General features: G+C 37.6%; 1 protein-coding gene across 2 annotated transcripts; it reads left to right on the top strand.

Moving 5' to 3' along the window:
- Nucleotides 1–382: 382 nt before the first annotated feature.
- WDR44 (WD repeat domain 44) lies at nucleotides 383–25,537 on the top strand. Of its 2 annotated transcripts, none has more exons than XM_082770829.1 (20): nucleotides 383–556; nucleotides 7,014–7,047; nucleotides 10,381–10,455; nucleotides 10,946–11,579; nucleotides 12,230–12,360; nucleotides 12,458–12,550; nucleotides 13,456–13,592; nucleotides 14,509–14,592; nucleotides 14,895–15,001; nucleotides 15,957–16,108; nucleotides 17,503–17,641; nucleotides 17,737–17,801; nucleotides 18,982–19,095; nucleotides 19,933–20,055; nucleotides 20,669–20,860; nucleotides 21,030–21,131; nucleotides 21,488–21,603; nucleotides 23,054–23,181; nucleotides 23,912–24,043; nucleotides 24,440–25,537. In XM_082770829.1, the coding sequence occupies exons 1-20, from the start codon at nucleotides 480–482 to the stop codon at nucleotides 24,532–24,534; spliced, it is 2,730 nt and encodes a 909-aa protein (XP_082626955.1). In that variant the 5' UTR covers nucleotides 383–479; the 3' UTR covers nucleotides 24,535–25,537. The 2 variants fall into 2 exon arrangements, with proteins under 2 accessions (XP_082626955.1, XP_082626954.1); XM_082770828.1 differs by having other exon boundaries at nucleotides 387–556; nucleotides 24,443–25,537.
- The last annotated feature ends 1,695 nt before the right edge of the window (nucleotides 25,538–27,232 follow it).

Raw genomic sequence — 27,232 nt, 5'->3', positions numbered from 1 at the left:
CTTGAGGTCTCTTCCAACCTAGAAATTCTGTGATTCTGTGAAAATGTGATTCTTGGCCTGAGCCAGCCCTCCTGCACCTGGCATCCCTGACTGACAGACATAGCCCATAACGGAGCCCCTGCAACCCTGGAGGGAAGGGGACAGAACTGTGGGCAAGAGCGCTGTCAGCACGCCTTTCCCCTCTTCTTCAGCACCCCGCACTGCCCTGGGTCGGCGCACAGCCGCAGGGCCGAGCCAGGGGCCGGTCGAGGCGAGCAGAAGGGCGCAGCGCCCCGCCCAACAGCCCCACTAGGGGGAGCCGCCATGACGGGAGGCGGCTCCGCCATACTGCCTGCTCCCGCCCTTCCGCCCGGCACAGGGCGGTGCCGCCCCTCTCGCGAGAGCCCCGCGGCCCCCGCCCGCTCCCCCGCCGTGCCCCGAGGTGGCGGCGGCCCCGCCAGGCCCGGCCTGGTCTCCGCTCCGTGCGGCCCGGCCCCGCCATGGCCTCCGACAGCGACACCGAGGAGTTCTACGACGCGCCCGAGGACGTGCACCTGGCGGCCGCCTCCCCCACGCCGTGAGTCCCCTGCCCTGCCCTGCCATACCCTGCCCTGCCCTCCTTTCCCTCCATGCCCTCAGCGCGGCTCTAGGGGGGGACGCGGCCGCCCCCTCGCCTGAGGTGCGGAGGTCCCGGGGCGGTGGGGCCCTGCCTCAGCCCTGCGGCCCCCCAGCAGGGTGCTGGGCCGGGTTGGGGGGCCCTGCTCGGCCGGGGGCTGCTTGAGAGGGTGGTGAGGTGACAGGCAAGGGGATGCGAGGGACTGGGGTGGCTCTCGGGGGGCTTTTTTGGGGGCTGGCAGCAGGCGTGGTGTTGGTGAGATGGTAACGGCCCGTCTGGGGCAGCGACACGTAAGGTTTGGAAAAGATGCGTGATGAAATAAGGGCTGGCGGAACTGATTCTGGAGCGCGATTAAAATAAAAGAGCTTTCAGGGGGAAAAGGAGAGAGCAGGCTCCCCCAGCAACAGGCGAACTGTTGCTGTGCGTAAAACAACTTCTGGTGCACCCTGTCACTTGTTTTTAACAGCGTTGCATTGACGTGTCTTGTGAAATGCAAGCGTGGGGTTCCGTGCGGTGAGTTTAACAGCATTTTTATAGTGCAGATTCAGAGCTGTTACCTCAAACAGCGTCACTACATTGTTAATGTTAGTGAAACACATTATTTCTTCTTTAATTTATAAATATCTTTCTGGTTTTGTGCTAAAACAGGTTATGGGTTGTATCGGTTCTGGTTTTCACGCAGCCTGGACCAAACCTCTCCATCATTTGATCTCGCAAGATGAGGTTTCATGTAGGTTGTTTGAAGAGCAATAAGATATGGATTGTGGGATCCAGCCATTTGAAGCTTTAATAATTGACTAAGAGCTCATTTTAATCTGTGTGCCAGTGGCTGCTGGATGCCTTGAACAAAGGAAAAACGACCTGCGCTGCTCACTCCCACATCCTGTATCAAAGCTCTTCTGAACTTAGCTTTTTACATAGCACCGTGAAAAGCACATCTTGGCATGCAGTTCTGCAAGATATGGTGAGACAAATTAACAGCACGCTGTTGCTGAAGTGTTGTGTTGCTCCAGCTAACCTTGCCCTGGCACTAGTGGTCATCAGACTCTCCTGAGTTGCTTTAACTCAGGAACTGAAAGCAGCTGAAAACTAGAAACAGCAAAACCTATTCAGTAAGTTAAAACAGCTAGAATCTGGGAGGGCAGGGACAGGAGAGGGTAAAGGTGTGGGATTGTGTGGCTAGAAGCAGAAGTGGGAAGCAGGAAACATCTTTTGCTTCAAGAGAGCCATTAAATCTGACCTGACTGCATATCCTGCCTTTTATTTGATACAAATAATGCCATATGTCCAGGCTTGAAAGTTTCCCCCACCTGTATCTAAGCAGAACTTGATATGAAGTTAATAACTTAAAACTGAAGATGCTTTTTGGTTTTGTATTGCTCTTCCGTAACCTATAAGGATGCATCGTTGACTCAATTTGATAGAGATCAGTCAGCTTGAGTCAAGGAAGGAGTTAATCTCAGAGGATTTACTTTGCAGTGCAGATACTGAATCTGTTATTCATCTGACATTGAATCTCTATTAACAATATTGAGAATATTTTCTCTAAATAAGCTCTGAGATTTCTTAAGAGCTAATTTCAAATTTCCATTGCATGCTTCTTGGAAGCAGGATTGTAGATTGTAGTTTTGAGACCTGTATGTGTACTGAGTTGAGATCCACAAAAAACAACCCAAAACCTCATGGGAAGAAGGGCAACTGAAAACAAGTTCATGTGACCCTCTGCAGTTAGAGGTTTTTCTTTGTGCATTCACCATTCTGGTATCAGCAAAATGACTTGGGAATTGATTTTGCAGCATGTTACGGCCAGTTTTTAGCAAAGTAGTGTAGATATATTTGCCCTCATTAAAATTGTGGGTTTGGTAGCTTCCTCCCTTCTGCCCTGTGTGGGGAAGTTTACTAACTGCTGATACAGAAATTCTGAAAGCGGCAACTTCTTTGCTATTTAATTGTTTTGCTAGTTATCTCTTGTGATATGCAAGAATGGAATTTTCAAGTTGGATGTAAGCTCCCAGTTCCCACCTGCAGTTTGGGTTTCCAAAGATTAAACTCTCGCTCTCAAGGAAAGCACCGTATCTGCATACTCACTTACACATGAACTGGTGCTTTACAAGGATTAATTAGTAAAAAATTACAGAACTTGTTACAAAATGTTTGTCATATAATAATGAACTGAGGTAGCTCATGGATTGATGACTTCTGTAAGGGGAAGTGTGTTTAAATGAGATGTTTGGAGACTATTGTTTTGCCACTGGGGAGGCCTATATCCTTCACGTCTGCTGCAGGTAGATCTGTCCTTTTGAGGGTAGCTCTGCTTTTGTCATGACATATGGAGAGTGTCCATCTTACTGATAGCTAGGTCAAAAGCAATGTCCCTTTCTGAAAGCTTTTTAAGATAACTAGTGAAAAAGAAACTATGTGGACCAGTCAATGAAGGCATCTATTTGTTGTACGGTCAACAAATTGGCGAGGAAGAGGTAGTGTGGCAGAAAATGTCCTTATTCAACCTCTATCACTCTGCTTTCAAAAGATGGTAACTACGGAAAAGGTCTTCATGCCTTTAATAATTTCTGGGTCTCTCATGAAAAAGGATGTCAGCTTTGAGAGAAGAGAATATGAAGTAAGGCTCCCTTGTTTGGATGCAGGCATGACTGACTTTATCTCATAAATAGGGAAAGCACTTCACCCACTCAAATCAAGAATAGCCAAACCTATTAGTTTGAATATCATATACTTAATAGCAAGGAGTAAGTTTGTTCCTGCTATACTCTTATCCTAAAAACTTGTTATACGAAACCAAACAAAAGGCACTAGATTGAAGAGATGGTGTAGGTAAAGAGAAATATCGTGTGGTATGTCCAGAAATTTAAATTCTTAATTCTAACTTCAGTAGTCCTGTTTTTCTAAAGATGTTTCAACACTTTTTCTGAAGAAATGAGTTTTCTCTGTAGGAAGCTGGATAATGTTAAGGTGTGCCCTGTTTATACATGAGACATGTTTAGCACAACTTTGTGTGTGTGTGTTAGCCAGTGCACAAAACTGAAGTCAGCAGGAAGTGGAGCACTCGTCACATCGCTGTAGTGCCTTGCAGCACTGCAGACAGGTTTCTGCATCCTGAGCTAGCTGAAGATCCCACATGCTTTCCAAGGCTAGCTCAAACAGTGCATTGCAGTAGTGACTCGGTGTGGTTTAGAAGGTGTGGACTACCACAGAGAGCAGCTTCAGGAATAATTGTAGCTTCCAGGCCAGCCTTGAGTTAGAGGGAGGAAACCATGGTGTGCCTCTGCAAGCTGAAGGACACCAGTAAGTACTGTGCTGGCTGAGGTTGAGCCTGTATCTTCTGTACAAGGTGCAACAACTGTCCATACCCTTTGAATCTCTTTCCATCTGCCTGTTCCCACGCTTTCTTTGTAACAATGTTCATCCTCCCAGGAAATCAGGCAGTTTACTTCTGGAGTTTGACCAACGGGAATCGTTTAGCACACTGGGTTTGTTTTTTGAAGGGCTAAATGTATTTTATTTTTTTATTTTTTTTTCTCTCACAAAACTTAGCAACAAGAAGTTGAAAATGTGAAGCTTAGTAAAGATTGAGTTAGTTGTTGGAAAAGGTACTGGGCTGGAGCTACGAGTGGGAGAGACAGCCTCATGTAGTCTGGTCAGCATTAGGATGAATTTTGCAGCTGAAGAAATACAAAAAAGTTCTTCAGGAGTTTGTTTGACTTAGATATTAGTCAGACATGCGGTTATGTTTGTTCAGGTGAAATGAGCAGGTGAAATAGGATTTTTCTTTGACTATTGCCTAATCTTTATAGATAACCTTGAACTTCTCCCTTTGTTAAACTGGTATTACAATGGTATCATAAGAAAACTGAAGCTAGAAGCATTTTATTTGAAGTGTAGTCTACAAAATCTGTTGCTATGAAAGTTTTAATCATATTATTCACTGAACAATCATATGAGAAAACAAAATGAAGTTCTTGCATTTTCTGTGGTGTGTCAGTCTTTATGTTTTACCTGATAACCCTGTAAAGCCACAGACCTTTCAAAGCAAAATCAGTATTTGGTTATTGGGTTGTTGATCTACATAGAAAATCTTTTCAAACGCTTTTGCTGCTACATGCAGAAACACATACAGGCAGGAATTTCAGATGCAGTGTCTATAAAACTATTGGCCTTCACGTAAAACTGAATGGGAAGAAGGCTGGTAACTTCACATGGTTGGGAAGGCGAGACCATTGCAGAGTAGTGTTGACCTGTAAGATACTTCAGTTACCAAACTTGCTCTTTGGCTTATTTTCTTTATAAATGTAATAGTGCGTAAGCAGCAACTAATCGTGACTAGGAGAATGATATTGAATAGCTGAAAATTTTTCGGCCAAAATATTTTTCAGGGAAGCCACTGAACTTACGTGGCTATATTATGAACGTGTCTGAAAGTGGTAGCATTGCCAAAGTCATGGAAGCTTTGCAATGTTTTCAAAGCATGATAATTTAAATGGCAAAGCTTTACCTTATTAGACTTGTATGCTCAATAAATCAAGCAATCAGTACAGTTATATTCTATACCTGTGATCTCTAGCATTTATCCCCTAAGCAGCTTTGTTGTAATGCATCTGAGTAAAATAGTGGGAAATAACATCTGTTTCAGTCTTTTTGCAGCTTGCATTTTTTGTTACCCAGTTGGAGGAATGATTTGCCTGTACTGGCAGCGATGTGCTAATTGATGGGAAGTGTCAGAAAACTGAAATAGGGATTTGCACTTTATTTGGGTTGTAACGTCTAAGCAGTACCTTGTACAACTGGACCATGTGCTTGCTGAAGCCTAGGCATTAATGTAGTAATTATAAAACGTGTTTCATTATTGAAGTCATTTTGTGTATTTAATGAACTGACACACAATTTGACCTCTGTTTCTGTGGAAATCCAAGAGTAGATAGTAGAATTGAAAATATTTCAGTAACAAGAAATTCAGCACAGGTTCTAGTCTTTCCCAGCAATATATTATTATGGGAGACCAAAGACATGTGTGTTTTTCAGGTCAAAATACCAATTGCTCACTTTGCACACCGTGGTCAGTACCTTCTAGAAAGGAGCATTCTTTGAAACTGTGTTACAGATCTTGTGTGTTTTAAATGTCAAGATCTGCACAGATACCAGTTTAAGAGATTAAATTAGTTACACATAACATAGTCTTTAAACAAATCCTCTGTGCTTTCCTTAACTCTGCTGTACAAGTGCAGTCTTTTCTTGTTGCCTTAAAATATTCTCAAACAGTAAAGTATAATTAAAAAAGAACCAAAATTCTTAAAAAAACTAGTTGGAAGTATGTCTTTTTCAGAAGATATTGTCTCTTAAAGCCATCATTTTGGAGTCAGGAGGGTCAAATTAGACTGAAATCTGTATTTGTCTGTATTGGTTGGTACAAGATGATACAAATTGTTGAATGTCCCTGACCTTGGTAGCTACCTGGGATGATTTTGCACTCCAGATTGTAGTTACATTTAGTGCTAAACCTGTAAGGCTGTAATCTGTAACTTGGTTCTGATTATGACTGACAAACTTCTTTATGTATTCGTAAGATCTTGTAGACATAATAAACCAAGTGAGTCATTGCTTAAGTATCTTCTAGAATTCTGAAAATCTCGTGAAAATGCAATTTCAGGATATAATAAAGGTTGACAGTTCACAGATGGGATTGCATGGTGATCTGAAGAGAAGTAATTATTTGATACCAGTCCCCTTTGATACCTTGTTGCATGTGATTAGTGATATGAGAGGTTGTGTGTGAGTGGATGCTAATGCAACTTAACTGCTTCAGAGTATGCATTTTGGAAAGTAAGCAGTGCAAAACTGCTTTTCTCCTTTCATGATGTAAATGCTTATATTTACATTCAGCATTGTGATTAGAAACAAGAGTTTTCAATTACTAGAGATGTTGAAAAGCAAAATGTCTATGATAATGTTGACACTACAGATTAGGATTCAGGCACTTGATTTGCAAGATACTAGGGCGTTTGTACTTCTGCTTCCCATTTTGGTGTCCACCCTGTGCTTTCTGTATAAACATGCTGATTTTAAAGTATCTATAATGGGAGATGTTCTTCAATGTCTGCTTGGAATAGCACCAGTTTAGAAAAGGGTGATAGAAAAACGGTTTCTAGAAACTTGAGCTGAGAAACTGTCAGGGATTATAGAGCCTCCAGTAGAGCTGTGCATCTTAGTTGGGCACTTACCTCTATGTGGAACATTTTTTGTAAAAGAGAGAAGTATCAGGAGCATTCACTTTGCTTGTGTGAAGCATCGAGTATACATTAACCGTAAAGGAAGACTCTGTTAGAGATTGTTTAATATGAAGTTTACTGTTAAGAGATGTATTTTTCTTGGAGCTGTACTTAAGTCTGTCTTTTCTTTCTAACAGGTCACCAACAAAAGTTGGATCCCATGTGTTAAAGGTAAGTTTCTTAAAATCAGACAAATATTTGTTGATGAACATAGTGCTAAGCATTTTCACCTAATGTAGTTGTGCTATGGTAGTTCTAACATCTACACAGACAGGAAATTGTAGACTTTCCTTGCTGTAGGGAGCAACCGTTGGGCTTACATATCTTGAAGTTCCAACTTTACTTTTATTTACAGTATGTTAACGTGTCATGAAGCTAATTTTATTCAAAAAAATAAAAAATACAATTGAGCTGTACCCAATTACTAGACTGTCCTTTCAGGTGATTTGTGAATAGGAAGTAAGTTCCTGCAGGACTTGTTCTTTTGGTCAGAATTTATCTGAAATAGTTGAGTCTGCTCCCTTCAGTCTTCAAAACAAGAAAAATCTTTGTGTGTATACTTCAGAAAGCCTCCCCTCTAGGTTATATGAAAATAAAATACTATATTTAGCTTATTGAGACAGCATTGCCACTTCCCACGCGGGTAATTGGTATGCTGCATCTGTGCACAGTGACGGTGCAGCTGAAATCTGACACACATTAAATAGGTGAAAAGTTGGAACATTGTACAAATAACACTCATTTGCCTGTCTCAGAAGGGCCAAATGTGGTACTATGCAATACTTTCACATGGAGTAAAGAAGACTTCACACTTGACACTGTCCTAAAAATGCTGGTCGCACAAAATAAGTGTTTATGACTTGTCAGCAGTGTTAGAAAATAAGTTATAGTACTCTGGTCTCCAGCTGCCAGCAAATCAATAATCTTTTTTTTACAGTGATACAATATCTTCTGGTATCTCTTGTGGAACAGACTTATCCCCTATTTTGTGTTCTACTTAATATCCCTTTAATCGTAAAGTATTACATGTTTAAACCTTTCAGGAAACGTAACTATCATTCTGACTAAACTCATTGCAGTTAAACTAACTTTAATGTCAAATTTTGTTGACTGAAATGTGGAGAATTTTTAGCTATAAAGTTTTGCATGTTACAGTTTTTTCTTTTTGTAAGTGTCTTCCTAAGTCACTTGTTTAGGTGTTTTTGAAGCTGAAGCATTAATTCCTTCTCTTATTGGTACCATATCAGTTCAGTGAGTGTGTGACTAATGGTATAGTTTGTCTTGGAGTGGGGAAGAATTATTTCTTAAGTCCAAAGTTTAACAGGTGTGGGAGATAAAATGTCAACAAAATTAGAAATTAATACAATGGGCTACTGTAGGCACTGGTTACACTTCAGTATTTAAGTTATATCTTTGAAGACAGATTTTTAGTGATAAAGCAAAATAGAACTTGCACTTGCACTAGAAAGATTTTGTATGGAAGGTGGGGAAGGGAGTGGACAGAAAAGAAGAATTTTTCTGTAACTGCAGCTGTCTCTGCGTGACATTCCATTTCTAGAGGTCAAAGCTCTAAAAGGTGAATGTTTACAAGTGTTTTTTCCCCAAACATTAGTGTGTGTTAATATGCTATAAAAAGTTTTTGACTAGCTGAATATCTTAGAAGAAACATCTTTTTTTTGTCAGCACTACGTAGCCAGAAAATCTTTCAAAGTCAAAAAAGGAGAGGTCTTTTAAAATACTCACTGAAAAACGTGAATTAAATGTTTAATATGGAGAATAACTTATTTTGTGTATATCCAAAGCCGTGTAAGCTAAATTAAATTAATAGCCCAACAAAAATATTTTATAATGGTAACAGTTAATCTCTGTGGGCTCTAACATTGTGGGGTGACAGCTGAGGACTGCTGACCTCTGCAGGAATTATCAGAGTTCTATATCTGTTGGCAAGAAGGAGTAGAAGAACAACAATTCTGTATCTCAACTCAGGGAATTGGTCAAGATACATTTGTTTTCCCTTAATTTTTTGAGCAGTTGTTGGCTTATTAGGTAGCAATTTTTAGATCCAGTAACGAGAAGTCCTTCTCTTTTGTGAGACAAACTCTGGGCTGCTCCATTAGTCAAGAGGTCCCTTCCAACCTCAGAGTTTCTATCAAATTCCACTTTTGATACGGCTTTTATATATAGTATTTGCAGGCAATGTCAAAAAAAACAAACAAACATGCAAACAGAAGGCATATGATGAATGTGTTAATAGACCATACTAACTGAGGTTAAGGTAGGCTTCTGGTTAAAGCACTATCCTTCTATGGTATAAACTACTTCTCTGAACACAAGATTTTTTGGGAGTTGAATATTTTTACTCACAGCTAGGGTATTTTCAGACCTGTTTTAAGTCTTTGTATAGATTTCCATACCTAGCATGCCCAATATGTAGTCTAATTCTTTTGTTCACAGGGCTGCTTATCCTAAGGATGATAGCTTTAAGTCTTGCGTAATAAAAAGTAATTAAATCAATTGCAAAGACTGAAAGCTTGATTTTGGCACACAAACCCACTTCTAGTGAAATCTTCTATTCTTCATTTGATAGGATATGCCAGAGTGTTGATGCTATTTATACACTTCTAAACTATGCTTCTTAAATTGCAAACTGACTTCACATCACTAGTGTAATATACTCGTAGTGTTGATGATACATATAGAAACTATAAATGGTATACTCAGTTTTGAATATTCATGCAGTCTTTTATCCAAATGTTCTGAAAATGTTCTTGTTTTTTTTTTTTTTTTGCTTGAATCTAGTAATTCCATTTGTTCTGCTACAGTTTATATAAATTTCAGAAGAATCTGCATGAAGATGACTGATAGCAAAAATAGTGCTAGATATAGTTATTGTAGTAGAAGGTAAGATTCCATGTCAGAACCTCAAAGGCGTTTTTGTGACTACTTGATAGATCTGCCTATCTTAACCTGCTAACTTCTAATTGTTTCTGTCATAAATGGTGATAATACAGTTCTTGCATCCTTTCCCACAACCTGATAAACAGGAAAATATTTTTGTAGCTTTTATTTCCTCCAGATTATTATATACATGTATTTCTCTAAATTTCATGCTACCTTCAGTTTTATCTCAGTTGAGGTTGCAACCTGTTAAATATATAGAACTTATGCATATAAAAGAAATCTTATTTGGAAAAATATTAATGTTTATCTTGGAGCCTGTTCCATCAGATTTCCCTACACTGCAACAGTAGCAAGGAGAAGGTAGAACACCAAATGTTGAATTGCATTTTTGTTTAGTAGTGTGCAGGCTGACTCTGTGTGCGCTAGTGTGAAATAATATTCCTGTGTACAGTGCATTTCTGTGTACTGTACATGTTTATATGACAGCGGGTGAAAATGCTGCAGAATTATTTTCCTTACACTATTTAGTTTGTTGTAGCTGTACTTCAGATCAGTTTATTGAAGAACTTCTTACTACCTTCTACATGTGTCTTTTTTTCATAGGACCTAGACAGCAAACTACACAAAGCTGGAAATGAAACCTTTGTACAAGAAATGAAACAAGATGATTCAAAAGAGGTTAGCTAAATACTGCTTTACTTTTTCATCATCACACAAGAAATACTAAATAATAACATTAATCAGTTGTCATCTGAAAACTGACAGAGGTTAGAATTCATTGTTAATGCGAGATTGTTCATCTAAAGTGTAAATATCAAGCTAAGCATTCTGAAAACAAATTTAAGATTCATTAGTGATAAATTATTTGTGTGGTTTACAGGATCGTATGTATCAGTGTGTGAGAGCTTGGAGGGTTGAACAGCTTTTGAGACAGAACCAGCTGTCTCAAACTAAGTTAGAGGAGTGGAAATTATTCACTTTTATCTTTCAGATATGCCTATTTCTGCACCTAGGTTTTAATCTCCAGAATTTTTAAGCAAAACGTATTTTGAATGCAAAGCAACTCTTCAATGGAAGGATTTTTGTGGGTATTGTACAGACCAACTGGTAAGTGTTCTCCAGGAGTGCCTGCTGTTTAACAATAGAATTTCTTTTTTCATTTCTTTAGATTATTGACAGTATTATAGAAGAAAGCCAGAAGGCACAGCAGCTAGAGGATGATGATTCCTTAGGTACTAGAGGAAAAGGACTGAGTGTTCCAACTTCAGATACAAATGCTTGGATTGCTGGAGCAGGTATCATTAGTAATATTCCAGAAGTATTAGCAGCTAAAATACCATTACAAGAAGATCCAAGTGAACCAATGTGTCAGAGTATGGGTAAGGACACTGACCTGAAGTCTGGGAAGCTTTTGTTTACTTCTGAGGAACAGGAAATTGATAAACTAACAGAAGTAACAAATATGACTGACCATAAAATGAATGAAACTGAAGCACAAGAAGAAACATCAAAAAATGAGGACATAACAGAGAAGAAAGAGGCAAACGCTTTAGAGCAAGTGGCTTCAGATTTATCTACCAAAGACCTTCATACAACAGAAGAAATGCCTCCAGCAAAACCTCCAAGGCAGCTTACTGTAGAACCTGATATAGTTGCTAGCACAAAGAAGCCTGTTCCAGCACGACCACCACCTCCAACAAATGTTCCCCCACCAAGACCACCACCACCTGCACGGCCAGCTCCACCACCCCGGAAAAAAAAGAGTGAACTGGATTTTGAAGTGCAAAAACCTGTTTTAGAAGGCAAGTATTCAATTTAAATGGCTTTAGGTGTCTACATGGTTACTGTTTTTGTGTTTTCAGTGGAGAATCATTTAATCTTGTGATTTCAGTTTAATTGACCTGTAAAAAGAGGAAAAAGTCTTTTAACAATCTTAGCTTCTTACAATGTAAAAATACCCTTTTGCATTACAAATGTTCCTAATTCGTGGACTTTCTTGCGTACAGACACATTTTACCAAAATAGCTACTTTTGCCACAGTAATGCAGAAACAAAACAAAACAAACAAAAAAAACACGTGATACAATTGCAGAAGTATCTTACAATAAAGTATCTGCAATCTGTATTAGCATAGAAATACAAGTCAAGGTGTAATCTGAGGCTTCATGAAAAAGAGTAGTTCTAGGTTACTAGAAAAATGATCAAAAGGGGAAAAAAAAAGTTTCTTAATAAAATTTAAGAGAACTAGGTGTGAAACCATGCTTATGCATCCAGCTACGTATGAAATATGTAAGTGATGAGACACCTATAGTGGTGGTTGGTATAAAAACAAACAAAAACTTGCCAGAAAGGGTGCTTGGGAGTTAAACTATTATGCTAGGACTCCAGTAAACTGTGTAGCCTGTCCATGGCTAGTTTTATGCTCTTCTTCCTGATATGAATCTCTTTCCAGTTCCTCGAGAGAATTTCACAGCTGGTGGTCTTTTAACTCCAGCTACAGCAACAGAAGGCATGCCCAAGGATTCTCAGCCGTCTTTGGATTTGGCAAGTGCAACTAGTGGAGATAAAATAGTCACTGCACAGGTATTGGGAAGTGGTTCTGAGACTGAGAATAACTAATATTTTCTTTGATTCTGTTGTTATACTAGAGATTATGTATTCTATATTTGCAACGTTTCAGGAAAATGGGAAAGCAGCTGATGGTCAAACAACAAATGAAGTACTTGGACCACAAAGACCGAGGTCTAATTCTGGAAGAGAGCTCACAGATGAGGTAGTAATAAATGTGGTCTATACATAGTACTTTTCTGTGCTTGCAATTTCCTGTCTGAGTTAAATGGTATAGTCACATCACTCTTGCCTTCTGACCCACTGTATGCTGTGACTAAAGGCTCAAGTAGAAGGGACAACATGCTGACTTTGTCCACATAAAGACTTCATAGTTCCTGAGTCATTTGGGGTATTAGTGTTTGAAAGCATGAGGTGTAATAGATATGGGATGATACGAGTCTGTGCTTGTAGCTGTACAAACATAGTACAAGATTCAACATAAGGGAACACCAGGAAACTTGGTATTTTTTTCACGCATAGGAGAAAGGAAGCAGTCAGCAATAAGAGAATGACCTTCCTAATATTAAGAAATAGTTTGTTCAGTTTATAAACTGCAATAATCCTAGTGATGTTATCAAACTGTTGCCAGTTTCTATTGGTGTATGTTTGTGGGTGGTTTATTACTGCTGAACAGGTATACTCATGCTCCAAAAAAACACTTTACTCTTGTGTTCTGCTTGCTAGGTTTAAATACTCTTTCTCTGTAGGTAAAGGTTCTTCGACTAAATCTAAACTACAGCTGCTAGAATATCTGAAAGGGTATTCAAAATCTTTTAATTACATATTAGCATGGAAGGTGTCAGGCAGTGTCTGATGTCAGTATAGCTTCACTTCTGATCTATGAAACTGAAGCTTGTGACGACATGTAATTGTTTCACTACATGTAGTGGTTGATAGCACTTGCACTAACATGCCAAAGGCAAATTTAGCTTGAACTTTCTTCAGAAAATATAATGAATTAGAGAATCATTCTGTAATATAATGTGTAAGACCAGATGATTTCTGTTTTGCTCTAGGTTTTGGAGCCTAATCAACTCATCTTGACTTCACACCTTATTTTTTCCATAGGAAATTCTAGCAAGTGTAATGATAAAAAACCTTGATACAGGTGAAGAAATACCCCTGAGTTTGGCAGAAGAAAAGTTGCCAACAGGCATTAATCCCCTCACTTTGCATATCATGAGGAGAACTAAGGAATATGTCAGGTATGAATGATGATAGCTATCAGCTCTTTATAATACTGTTGCTCTCATTGTTTTTGCATGCATGGTGACTCTTCTTATGCAATTAAGATTCCTGATCAATCTGTCTCTAATTTGCACGTTCAATTCCCAGCTCTTTATGAACTAGCTTATTTATTGAGGCAACAGAATTGTTTATTGAATTATTCTAATTTAACTAAAAGTTGATGGTAGTACTGGAATGTGCACCTCTCAGGGAAGTATCTCTGAAAATCCAACTGAACTGCAGTTAGCACTAAATGTGCTAAATATTATTGTTTCCCTTATGAATTAAAGTACTTGAATACAAACAGTAATTATTATGCTCATGCTACCTCCTCCTTTAAGCTTTTCAGTGTTTAATTTAGTAGAATGTGGTGCTGTGAGATCTGTGATCATTACAGCTGACTACATGGGGGTTTTCCTTTTCTCGGCAGAGCATTAGGCCCTTCTGATGCTTAAAACTGATTCTATTTGTAAAACTTGGTTTAAAAAAAATATCTAGACTGATGCTTTCCTGATTTTCATCATCAAGAAACTGGATTTTTTTCCTAATGCCTAAAAATAAGTGCATTATAAATTAGATAATTTCTTTTTTCTTTTTTTTTTTTTTCCATTGCTCTGTTATTGAAAAGCTCACTTCTATGAAACTATCTTTGGTACCTAGGGAATATATGCAGTTTTAGTATCAAGATTCCTAACAATTGAAAGATCTGTTTTATCACTTGGTTAACATTGTGTCCGTATATTTCTGATATGTGATGTGAAAGAATGAAGTGGAATCCTAAAGTTCCTACTTCATTGATAGTAGGATCCTAAAGATCCTACTTTGTTGATGTTTCAGTCAGTTTAGATTTAGCATGATTTTATACTAAACAACAATCACTTCTGTGTTTCCTAGTAATGATGCAGCCCAGTCTGACGATGAAGACAAAATACAGACGCAGCAAACAGACACTGATGGAGGGAGGTTAAAGCAGAAAACGTAAGATATTGTTTCATGTCCCTACGAAGAAATGTCAGATTTCATTTTAGTAACCTGAAGTTCCCCTTCTCACTTCTGAACAAGTTCACTTTTAGGTACAAGTGATACCTGAAACTACGTAAGCCCATTGTTCTGCAGTTAAATTAAAGGTTACATGACTGCTGGCAAATTAAATGTTTATTTTTAGAAGCAATAATGGAAAACAGTAATACTGCATTTCAAAACAAAGTTATTGATTCATAATAGGGGAAAATAAGAATTTGCCAGTATTATGTGTTGAAAAAGTTTCCTTGCTTTTTAAGGACTCAGCTGAAAAAATTCCTCGGCAAATCTGTAAAGCGAGCAAAGCACCTTGCTGAAGAATATGGCGAACGCGCTGTAAATAAAGTGAAGAGTGTTCGAGATGAAGGTCAGTGACACAGTTTCCATGCTCCGCAAATAAGTCTGTTTATCCTCACGCCTCTTGAAATCAAAGCTGGCTGAGGGGCATTTACCACTGTATGCTACCACTGTACAGTTGATAATGATGTGGCTTCTTAAAGTTTGTAGCTGAGTAGGCATTTTGAGAATATCAGGCTACGAGAATGAATTCTTGTATAGTAGCTGGTGAATGACCTTTTTGGCTAAATCAGTTAAATACTGTATTTTTTTATGCTGTTAGAAAGCTGTCTGGATATGAAAACAAACTTTTTGAGAAGTTATTCCAGCAAAGTAAGAAGTTGGGATTGTCTTCACTGCTTTAATGACTGTCAGAAAACTATCTGATTTCAATTCCATATTCTCATAAAAACAGAGCTCCTATTAGTTTTCCTAGCTACAACTGAATTCTCCCTTTGTTTCACCATTATTTTTTTTCAGGCATATATGATACTTCAGTAAGCCAGTCTAACCGTAGCCTGAGATAAGTGCTATAGAATTGCTGTGCTTTAGAATCCTATGTTACCGCTGACTGTTTGCCCCACCTGTTTTTGCAATTCTTATGCTTCACAGTCAAACCACCTGGCCATTTCAGCACATAGAAACCAATACAATTAAATGGATGATTTTCAGCATGCATTAAATTGACAGAAATTGCTAACCACAGGATGTGCTGAATGCAAAATTTGTTGCAAGAAACAGGGCAGAACAAAAAATGATGGCAATTACTTCTAGTGTTGACTGTTTTACTGCAACGTAAAATCAGCGTAAATGTGTTTTTAGACCTTGATGCAACAGTACTTTTGTTTCGCTTTAAGATCTTAAAATTGCCTATCAAAAGTTGCTAATTCAAGACTGATTTGCTACCAAAATGTTTTGGCACAAATGCTTTCTAATAGAAAAAATGTATGCTGCAATATGTACTTCCAAATTTGTGTTCCTCTTAGTCTTCCATACAGATCAAGATGATCCTTCTTCCAGCGATGATGAAGGGATGCCATATACAAGACCAGTTAAGTTCAAAGCAGCACATGGCTTCAAGGGACCTTATGATTTTGAGCAAATTAAAGTTGTTCAGGATCTCAGCGGGGAACATATGGTATGTCTCAAATTTCTTCTGTGGCTTTTTTTCATTTCTTCTGATGACCTTCAGAAATAACTGTCAAATTTCTTCTTGAAATTTCCATTCCGAAAAAGTAATATTTTGGCATGGCAAAACCACCGCATCTGGCAAGAAATGGAAATTCAGCTGATTTGATGAGATCATCAGAAAAAAAAAAACCAGTAGTCTACACATACTTAGGCATGAGGAATTCTCCAGAGCTTTTCCTCAGAAGAGTTTGTTTTTCTGGTTCTTGTAATTACAAATCTAGGCTGAGTAGTCTATGATTCGCTACCAGAACTGAGCACAGAGCAGTGAGTTTGAACCAATCAGCAGCAAATAAGCTGTTTTGCTTAACAGAGATTTGACTGTAAGTATTGAACTGAAACACTACATTGGTTCCATAGGCAAAAGTGGGGAGAGAATAATGGGGTATATACATTGGAATGATAAGGATGGAAGAGACTGGAGTGTGATGCTTGCAAAAGGACAACTGTGGAGAGTGATGCAGCAGAACTACCCATCCATCACTGAAGCGTGCATGCTCCCCTGCAGAGTCTGAAATGCACTGTAGTATTCCTGACTTCCCAGATACTTCTGACAGCAGCTGTGTAACAGCAATTGAAGCTGTCCTTTATCTTTAACTGTTAGACCAAGGATAATGACCTGTAGTAACCAGTTTGACTGTAGAGTTCAAGCTTGCCCTCCAAAACTGAAGTTTCTGGTCCTGAAGGTAATGCATCTGTATAAGGTTTCCATCAAGCCGGTAGCTGACTTCTTAAAACCTAGAAAATTACCCAAAAGTATCCTAAGAGAAAGTTAGGTTGGTGGAATCAAGTATCTCGTAGCTGTTCATTAAATAACAAAGAGGAGGTTGAATACTGCTTGTGCAGTATTGTGTTCTTATTGGTTGCTGACTTTTTGAACTTGGCACTGGAAAAATAATTGTTGTCATCACAAGCTTTGCAAAATGCTCATTTAATTTATATATACGTAGCACTTGGTTTGGGTGCCAGAATGCAACTAAGCATGATTTCTCAAAAAAAAAGAGATAACACAGCTTGTGGTAACTTCAAGCACAGCTACAAATACTTGCTACTTCTGCAAATAAGCCCTGCCTTGCTGACTGTTAGTAAGCATATCAGTTTTACGTAGAATGCTGTGGCAACATCGAGCTTCCTTAACTCCTCTCTTCCAGAATAATCTTCCCTATATGCTTTATCTTTTCAACTATTTTTTGCAAAGCTTGTTACGCTGTCCACAAGCTTTAACGACTACCTTTCAGTGTCTTGATAGTGTGTCCTAAATCATATCAGTGGATATTCTAGAAGGGTTTTTTGCTATGGAAAAGGGCACTTTAACTTAAACTGCAATCTCTTTGTTTTTTACAGGGTGCTGTTTGGACAATGAAATTCTCTCACTGTGGTCGATTACTTGCATCTGCAGGACAGGACAATGTAGTGAGAATATGGGTTTTAAAAAATGCTTTTGACTACTTTAATAATATGCGAATGAAATACAACACAGAAGGTATCTTTCTGTATATTAGTAGAGCTCTAAAACATTAGAAATTCTAGTTTTGTAGTAACATAGAGATGATCATGGAATTTCTGCCTTTGTTCTAGGCCGTGTTTCTCCTTCCCCATCTCAAGAGAGTCTGAATTCTTCAAAGTCTGATACTGATGCAGGGGTATGCATATTAGATATTGAGAGGGAAAGAGGTGGGGGGAGAAGTTGCACTGTTCTGCAATGCCAAATCTTTGTTGTCACTTCATCCAAACGCATTAAAGAATTTTTGCCCTGAGGCATGGGCAAACTGTTTAATCAACAGATTTCATCAGTTGAATAGTTATCCCATATATATAAGATGTAAGCAAGAAAAAGTCATTAAACTCAATGCATTACAAAATCTGCTTAACTTCGCTGTGACCTTCTGACAACTAACTCGTTCCTCAGAGTAGATTTCAGAATTAAATACTAAAGAAGGAAAAAACGTTATTGAATTTCTTGACCTAGTGTTTTGTCTTAGAGCATTACTTGGAGTTAACATTTGACTTGATGCCTTTTCTGAGAAAAGGCAAGCTGAATAATAGGATACTCAGAAGCCTGTTAAAACATGATGTTCTTTACACATCTGTATAGAATTAAATGGAACATGTCAGACCAAAAGTTAGGACATTGTTACTTGTATTCAGATATTTTGTAAGCTTGCCATTAAAATCTACATAATCAGGATTTTTCTATTTTTGGTTTTCAGTAATGTAAGAAAAAGATAATAAAATTGGGGGTAAAGTTTTTTAGCAGTAGCATTATTTAATGTGTTGCCTTGGTGGTGGGGAATCTTTCCTTACCCTTAAGTGAATATGCCACACACAGCAGGGTTGTTGTTTTGATTTTTTTTCATGAGAGCTTTAGTATAGGAACTCCTAGTTTTGTTTTGCACTTGTCTATTCTGGAAGGCGCTTTTATTAGGAAGCTAACGTTCTTGATATGCACTAGGAATATTGAAAAATACGTCAGTTTATTTTCTAAATCAAAATGCACTTTCAAGTTTGGTATGCTCTGTTCCAAAAACTTATCTTCAACTGTTTGCTTTAATTGCTGTCAAGCTTATCCCATTGAATAAAAGCTGTATTGATGGACAGTGTAGAGCTGCTTTGTTTTGGCATTTTGAGATGATGTTTCACAGCGCGTTTGTACTTGAAAATGACTGTTTTATTTTTTTATTAGGACAGTGCTGTTTATTTTAACTTTTCTAGGAGTAGTTATTCAAATTCATATTGGTCCTGTAGATTTTGTTAGCAGTAAATGCTATATTTTTAATTTTTCCAACTGACATTTTCTAATGTTTCAAAACACTTATCTGATAGATTTGCAGTGGAGTTGATGAAGACCCAGATGATAAAAATGCCCCATTTCGTCAACGACCATTTTGCAAATACAAAGGCCACACAGCAGATCTTCTTGATCTTTCCTGGTCTAAAGTAAGGCACCATAATAGAGACATCACAGTTCTGTGTTTTCATTTTTTTCTTTTGACAAATGTCATTGGAACTATATTTATAAACAATATGAAATAATTTTTGAATTTAAAAGAAAAGGTTTTTAGAAACATTGCTTATTGCATCTGAAATAACTGATAAAATGAATAACTTCTTAGACTTCTCTAAGTCTTGAAAAAAAAAAAAAGCTAGTAACAATTACTAGCTTTTTTTTTTTTTTTTTACTAGTTGTGTATTCACTACTAAAGCTAGCTTAATTGTTTAGAGTGAGAGGAGAAGAATTTCCATTGAGCAATTTTGTGATTTCTGATTTATGGCATTAACTGCTTTTCTTGATTTCCATATACTTCACTGTTTTTTGCAAAATGTACAGATTCTATAGTTATTGAAAACATAATATATATTACCTTGTACTAAATAGAAACTAGAAAATTTTCTTGTACTTCTGAAATATTTCACATGAAGCTAACTTGAGTAATTCTTCATATTGGAAGACTTGTCATTTTATTTAAGAATTCAGTCTGGTTGGAGGACCTTAGGCAGGAGAGGTTCTCAACCCCTTCTCTGAAGACTATTTTGCAATAAAACCCTCTCTTTTATACTGCATTACAGTCAATGCTCTGGAAATACTGTGGTAAAGAAAATTTTTGCATCACAGTGAACCAGTGTTAAACTAGAACTGTTAAACGTATTCATCAGTTGCAAGAAAGCATGTACAAGGCACTGCAATGCAAGCCAAAATTTGCAGTATCAGGTTGCTCCTGTATTTTCTGTTACGTTTGTGCCTATTAATAACCGTGGAATTCTTTTGTTACACAGAATTACTTCCTGCTTTCTTCTTCTATGGACAAAACTGTCAGATTATGGCACATATCAAGAAGAGAATGTCTCTGCTGTTTCCAGCATATAGACTTTGTTACTGCTATAGCATTCCATCCAAGGGTAAGTGTAATTGCCCTGTTTCTTCTAGAGACAGAATTTGAAATGACAAGTCTTCCCCCTTTACTTTTGATTTTTAAAAGCACATTGAATAACAGCATTTGTACACTTCAAAAATATCCCCATTAGATAATGTTCCAGAACTGTGTGTTGATCTTCATCAAACATCTCCAGAAATGTACGTTTAACCATACAGAGCTTCCTAATATTAATAAAACTGAAGGAGAGAAGCATTTTTGGCATTCCCTGAATCTATTCATATGTAACTAATAGATGCATTAGGAACTCTGAAGGGAACTTTGAGCTCCTGACAGGATTAGTATTTTTCTAACTTATGTTCAGAGGATAAAAAGTAACAGTGAACAATTCTCTAACTTGAAGTACTTCTGTTCCTTTGACAAGGTTAAACGTATTCAGTCTAAAATCTCTAAGAAACTGAACTCTTTTTACCAGTAACTTTAACATTGTCTTTTCAGTAATCTGAAACTTCATAATCAATTAATTTGGGAGGCTCTAGATAAGAAGTTGTTTCAAAGCGGGGTGGGAATATTTTAAGGAAATACTTCAAGGGCATGTTCATAGCATAAGCTGAGATTAATGCAGTGTGTCCTCTCAGGATGACAGGTACTTCTTAAGTGGTTCATTGGATGGGAAACTTCGACTCTGGAACATTCCTGATAAAAAAGTGGCATTATGGAATGAAGTAGATGGGCAGACAAAATTGATTACAGCTGCCAACTTCTGTCAGAATGGCAAATATGCAGTCATAGGCACATATGATGGAAGATGCATCTTCTATGACACAGAGGTAAAAAGTTTTGAAACCGTTTTCTCATGCTAAAGAACAAATGGATTTAAAAGTCATGCTTATAATTTACCTATAAAGAATCAAACCTGTTAGAACTTGAAGCAAAATAGCTTGAAATTGAAGTTTTTACGATTATTTCAAATCAGGATAAAATTTAATTTATTTTCAGCACTTGAAGTACCATACACAAATTCATGTGCGTTCTACTAGAGGCCGAAATAGAGTTGGAAGAAAAATTACTGGCATTGAACCTTTGCCCGGGGAAAATAAGGTACCATTTTTCAGTGCAACTTTGGCTCAGTCTGGCATTTATATCTAATGCTCAGTAAGTTTGTTTTGCTTGCTCAGCTAAGCTATTTGCTGTAACTTGCTTAAATCAAGATTCTTCTAAGACTCCTAAAACAAAATTGCTCTTTGGTGTTACACACTTACAGAACGCTGAATAGTGTTAAAACATTTTTTAAATGACATTTTACTCTGTGATTAATGCAAAACTGAGAAAATGCTTGTAGATGGCTTTCACTGATTTTTTTTTTTTTTTTTTAATTCTTACTGTTTCAATTAACTCTGTTGCTCCTTCTTGGGCATGCTAATGGTTTTCTTTTCTACGTTTCTTATCTTTTCTAGATATTGGTCACATCAAATGATTCCAGAATCAGATTGTATGACCTAAGAGATTTGTCTTTATCTATGAAATATAAAGGCTATGTCAACAGTAGCAGCCAAATCAAAGCCAGCTTTAGGTAAGACAGGAGTTCTTGAATTTTGGAAATACCATAGATGAAGTACAGAGGCTTTTGGTTGAATAACCCATTTAGTTCGGTATGAAAGTGAGTCTCTGAAACGTCACTTAGCTCAGAATACAGAGGTAACTGCAGGCTCTGGTCAAGAATGACATAACTGCCTATGGGCTGAGATCCTTCTATAAATGAGTGAATCCTTTTATATTGACAGTATGATCATTCTAATTACGAGAACTGTGCTGCAGCTGGTAGGGCTGGAACACTGTATTCTTTCTCCTCTGTGGTAAATACATTTAATGCCCTTACTTTTGTTGTGTTGTAGATTGGTTGTTGGTCACCCAAATATTGCTCAAGGCTGTTAGTAACCCCGTGTATCATAACTCTCAGGAAACAGCCTGAAAATCTGAGTTTGAATTCTTTTTTCCTGTTTCCCTGTGCTTATCTAAGATGTTCTTCTCAGTTTGGGTGTATTGCTGTGACTGTCGCAGAAATAGTAGTTTTTAGGATAGAAAAAGGAAGGGCAGAAGGGGAGAAGAACATCTACTCTACTTCTCTTTGAGCCTTTTAGAAGTTGAAGGGGAAAAACGCTTGGTTATCTTTTTAAGCTAGATGTTTGAGCACAGGAGGGTGGTGTTTAAGGAGAATAATAGTAGGTTTAATCTCGGTTGTCATCTGGTGGTCTTTGGGTCAGCTTAAAGATGGTTTCAGTGTTTCACAGAATGGCTGATGTTGGAAGGGACCTCTGGAGGTTATCTTGTGCAGACCCATGCTCAAGATTAATTTCCCAAATTAAGTCATCTCTACTTACAAGACTGTAGCATGGTATTAGTTTTGATAAGTAGCATATGTATATAGTAAGTAAATTATATACTTGAGTATATATTGATATATATTATATCAATATATATATTGAGTGCATGTATAGCTTTGTCTCTGTCAGTGTGTATTAGTCATCTGGTTAGTCTTATTGAATGCCTTTCATCTTCCACTTGTGTGGACTTTTTTCTGCCCATAATTTGTATTGCAAACGATTCCTGTTATACAGTCTCAGGTGTTCACACAGGTCCCAGACTCAGAAGCAAATTGTGCCTAAAAATTATGCCACTTTTTTGTTGTTGAGCATAGCTGTTTAATTTAACCCTATTCTATTCTAGTATTACCCTATTATACGAGATGCTGCAGGAGAATGGCTTCTGTGCACCATTATGAAGTTGTCTTATTCACAAGAACAGTTTTTTCAAAGTTTTTTTCTTTCATCAAGAAGCTTACATATACCTTTTTTTAGAGACTGCAGATCAAAAAATACAGTCTTCAAAGATAAAGGAGCAGTTTTGAGTTGTGAACTTAGCCTGGCTGCACTTGTAAAGTTGCAAGTCATCTGAAGTGCCGTTGTAACAGTTGCTTGAACATCCAATGAAAGTAATGGTTTTTTTCTTCTTTCTATCTTTAGCCATGACTTTACGTACATTGTAAGTGGTTCAGAAGATAAATATGTTTATATTTGGAGTACCTACCATGACTTGAGCAAGTTTACGTCTGTAAGAAGAGACCGTAATGACTTCTGGGAAGGCATTAAAGGTAAATCAGTTTTTGATCTTTGTTTTATCAAAGCTTATATGATTTAAAAAATTAAAAAATATTTTTCTTTCAGTTTTAATTTGCTTGGCAGTGCTATTCATTCAGTTTGAACAACTTGTTAGCATTTCAAAAGCAAGGTGATATTAAGTTGTGGGCTTTTAATAACTGGACTCTGTCAGAAAACCTTGTCCTCAGGAAAATGATGCATGAGATTGGGATGCATGACTGGGATGGCAAGTGGCAAAGTAGCTTCAGTCAGAGCTACTGAATTTAATGAAATCACTGAATTTAATGAATTTAAAATGAAAAATGAATTTAATGTATCACTGGCAGAAATGGATTGCTCATCAACGCTTAAATCCTTTATGGAAAAGTAACTTTGCAAACAAATGCAAACATTCTTATTGTTCTTTAAAATCTATAATGAAAGAAAAAAATGCAGCTCTCTTCTATTTATCCACCATGCCCCCCATACCCAAGTGTTTGGAAAATGCAGGACTGTTTATATTAAATGTGCTTCAGAGTTCTTGACAACTGGTTTTGGGCACTTCAAAGAGCTGAGATCCTCAATCTTGTAAAACAATGAAAATTGTTCCTTGAATTATGAGCTTACCTGGTTCCACTAGCACTGGTATTCTGGGATATTTACTGAAATGTATGCTTGCTGTTTCTTGTAAAGATTAATAATTCCTTGAAACAATGTAATCAAAATTGGGTTGTCTTTCTGAAGCGCACAATGCAGTGGTGACATCTGCGATTTTTGCTCCCAATCCTGGCTTGATGGTATCTCTGGAAACTTCTGATAAGCAAGAAGCTGAAAGTAAAGGAGAAGATTCTGAAACAGCAGATACCATTCCCTCTGGTAGGTATTTACGATGATCTCTGCTTGTTAGCATGGTATGAGAAGGAAAACAAGAAAACTACTTTCAGTTTGGGAGGGAGGCTTTGGAACAAAAGTCCTTGTAGGGAGCATGGATATATTTGTGACTTAGCAGTGGAACATTTTGACAGCTCTTGCATTCTTAAAATCACAGAGAAAATGAAGTGAGGGGCATAGCTAGTGCTCTTCGTACTTTAGGTGTATTCTTGTTATATCTGAGCTGTTATGAGGTATGTCTGTCTCTACCACATTTATAATGTAATAGTCCCTTTCCTAGAAATGCAGATGTTTCTTGAAGTAATAGTTAGAAATAACGTTTATATATATTTATATATATAACAGTTAAATAGAAATAACAGTTTATTTTCTTTCCTTAAGGAGCATTGAAGATGGATCACACGGAAGTGCTTTTATCAGCTGACTTTACTGGAGCAATCAAAGTCTTCATTAACAAAAAGAAATATGTATCTTAATTATTTTGCAACTGACAGCATAAAGCTATGGTACTATGGGATTCAAATTCCATAAATAATGTGGGTAAAAGCAAAGTATCTAATGTAATAATGTTACCGGCTGATTTATTTTAAAATCTTTATTTTAAGGCTACTTAAATATTGGATCCTTGGAAAGCAGTGTACCTATTAACACCTGGGCTTATAGAATAGAGAGGAATGTGTAAGAATAATCCTGCCATACATTAGAATCTAAACTTTCTGGGGGAAAAAAAAAAAAGATATTTGCAATGTAATTGTGAACCTGCACAGGTTTCTGCACGAAAACGTATTCACACAGGTGTGTGCCTTTTGGTTACATGCGCTAATTTGAACATATATCAAGAAGAATATAGTGGTGCTTGTGGCCACTAGATGTCAGGAGTGAGAGTGGAGACGGATGGAGGGGAGGGATGGCTGAAAAGATGCTGAATGATTGTCTGATCTTTGCACAAAAATCCATTTGAGAAAGATCTTGAATTTGTAGTAGTTCTTGTTCAGAATTTTAAGTTATGCAAGTTATCAGTGGGTCAGCAACCATGTGTAAATGTTTTTATAAATTTCTGAACTTCAGGACGTGAAAATTTTTGTTGTCTTTTAATTGTTGTGGACTTTAGATTCTTATATATAATTTTTTTGCACACTGGAGCACAATACTTGTGTAAAGAATTCTCTCATTCCTTGTTCATGGGCACCAGGATATATTCACCTTCCAGATAAAATTAAGCTGCATTAGAAAATTCTTATATTTTACAACTCTGTAAAATAAATTGTTTACATTTTTTAAGCATTGTAGCTTAAAGTTCTAAGTTCCTGTTTATTTGTTTAGTGCCACTGAATTTTGAAAGTCTTTGTAAATATTCATATAACACACCTATGAAGTAACATTCTGGGCATCATAACCCACGAAATGTTATTGATGGTCAAGTGTTTCAGAGAACAGATGTATCATTAAACTTGGTCACACACTTGGAAGTTGTTGCTTCTTTTCCATTTTGGTTCATAAATTCGCCTTTTGTCTAAATAACTTTGATCAGTTTCTCGCATCATTGTCTTGCATTCACTTGTTACTTTGGAGTTCTGCTTTGTCTGATCTTGTCACTTTTTAACAACTTTATTTCTGAAATAATGGGGAATAGTGTATTGGAAATGGATAAGCTGTTTTTTTAAGCATAGTTAAAGAGTAGTTACATGGTAATTTAATGTAAGGAGGAGACTTCAAAAGTGTGTAAAGAGAGCTGTCCTTTCCATTAGTGGAAGAACAAAGGTATGGAAAGTCAGGAAATCAGTCCTTCTCTTTTAATTCTTTTCTTGCTTGGGAGAATTTGACCATGACTGTGTAAGACTGTACCAGTACAAGAAAGGGAGTTGCAAGGGGTACATTGTCTGACAAAATAAGTAGAAAAAATGTTATGTGCTATAGAAAATTATTTTCAGATGGCACACTTGGAGTAAGTATAACTCAGATTTGAAAATGCTTGTGTACATGAGACAAAAACAAGCTCTCAAGATTTTGGTTTTGTTACTTTGAGTTCTACGGAGTTGACAGCTGACACAATAGAGAGGAATGTGTAAGAATAATCCTGCCATACATTAGAATCTAAACTACGTAAAATATTTGGTATGTGACAATGAGTTTCTGCAATAGGTTATATATCTAGATGACTGTAACTGACAGTTTCCTGTGAGCTAATCTCAGACACTTCTGAAGTTTGGTATAGATGCTACACATTTAGTGACATGCAAGCAAAGAAGCTGCTTTATATAGTATAAACACCACCCCTTTGCTACAGCTTTCATGAAGAATCCTGTAGATCCTGCTGGCCCCCCAGCTTGCCTTGCACAAGGTGAGTTGGCCCCACCTTGTACAGCAGCCCTGGCATGCAGAGCAGCAGTGAGACCCTGCTGAGATAAGCACTCACCTGGACTGCACCCTTCTGGGAAAATCGGTGTTTGGACTTCATGGTTCTCCTGTCTTTGAGCTGTGGTTGTGCAATCCTGTGTAAGTCAGCAGAGGGCGGTCCTTTAACAGCAAGGGCTTCAAATTAAGCATCAGTAAGCATTAATTTACTGCTACCCAGCTGCAGTATGCTTCCTTCACAGGTGTGGAGAAGCCAACAATAAGCAGTTTCATGTTAGTGCCTTTGACATATCCAGCATTAGGTGACACAAGTCAATAGGCAGGACAGATGGCACAGAAGGAGTAACAGTAGTAGCTAAGGTCTGCTAAACCCCAGTTGACAACAGAGTCCAAACTGTGCTGTTCTTGCCATATCCAGCCTTGCATGTAACAGTGCCAGTGCTTTAATCAGGCTGCTTCTGGGGCACCAGATGTGCAGTGTATAGCTAAGGAAAAAGCAAGTGGTGTCTAATCAGATTATCAAATACGTAGGTTTTTCCCATTCTTGCTTGACATTAGGCATGAGCTACACAGAAAGCACTGCTTGAAGAATTCTTCACTTCTGAACCCAGAGCAGTCTGTCCCTTGGCTTTGTTATCAAGAAGGGTAAATGCGCAGATGTGATTCCAAGGCTGCATCCTTTTTATTGTCGTTATTTTAAATCTTGAACCACTGAAATGCCTTAAAATACCTCACAGAAATTGCGAAGTGAGGGAACAGAAGACGTAAAGGCATTTATAACCCCTTCCCTCCCAGCAAAATATGTCTGGATCTGGGTTA

This window comes from Aythya marila (assembly GCF_965140915.1).
Source record: "Aythya marila genome assembly, chromosome: 13".
In the NCBI taxonomy this organism is placed as follows: Eukaryota; Metazoa; Chordata; class Aves; order Anseriformes; family Anatidae; genus Aythya; species Aythya marila.
Note: the sequence above shows the minus strand (reverse complement) of the source record. Positions and strands in the feature narration are given on the sequence as shown.

Excerpts from the sequence above, each read along its gene's own strand:
- WDR44 (XM_082770829.1), top strand. The coding sequence starts at position 480 with ATGGCCTCCGACAGCGACACCGAGGAGTTCTACGACGCGCCCGAGGAC. Across the intron at positions 15,002-15,956 it reads GAAGAGTGTTCGAGATGAAG|TCTTCCATACAGATCAAGAT; the intron begins GTCAGTGACACA and ends TGTTCCTCTTAG. Across the intron at positions 19,096-19,932 it reads TTGATCTTTCCTGGTCTAAA|AATTACTTCCTGCTTTCTTC; the intron begins GTAAGGCACCAT and ends TTTGTTACACAG.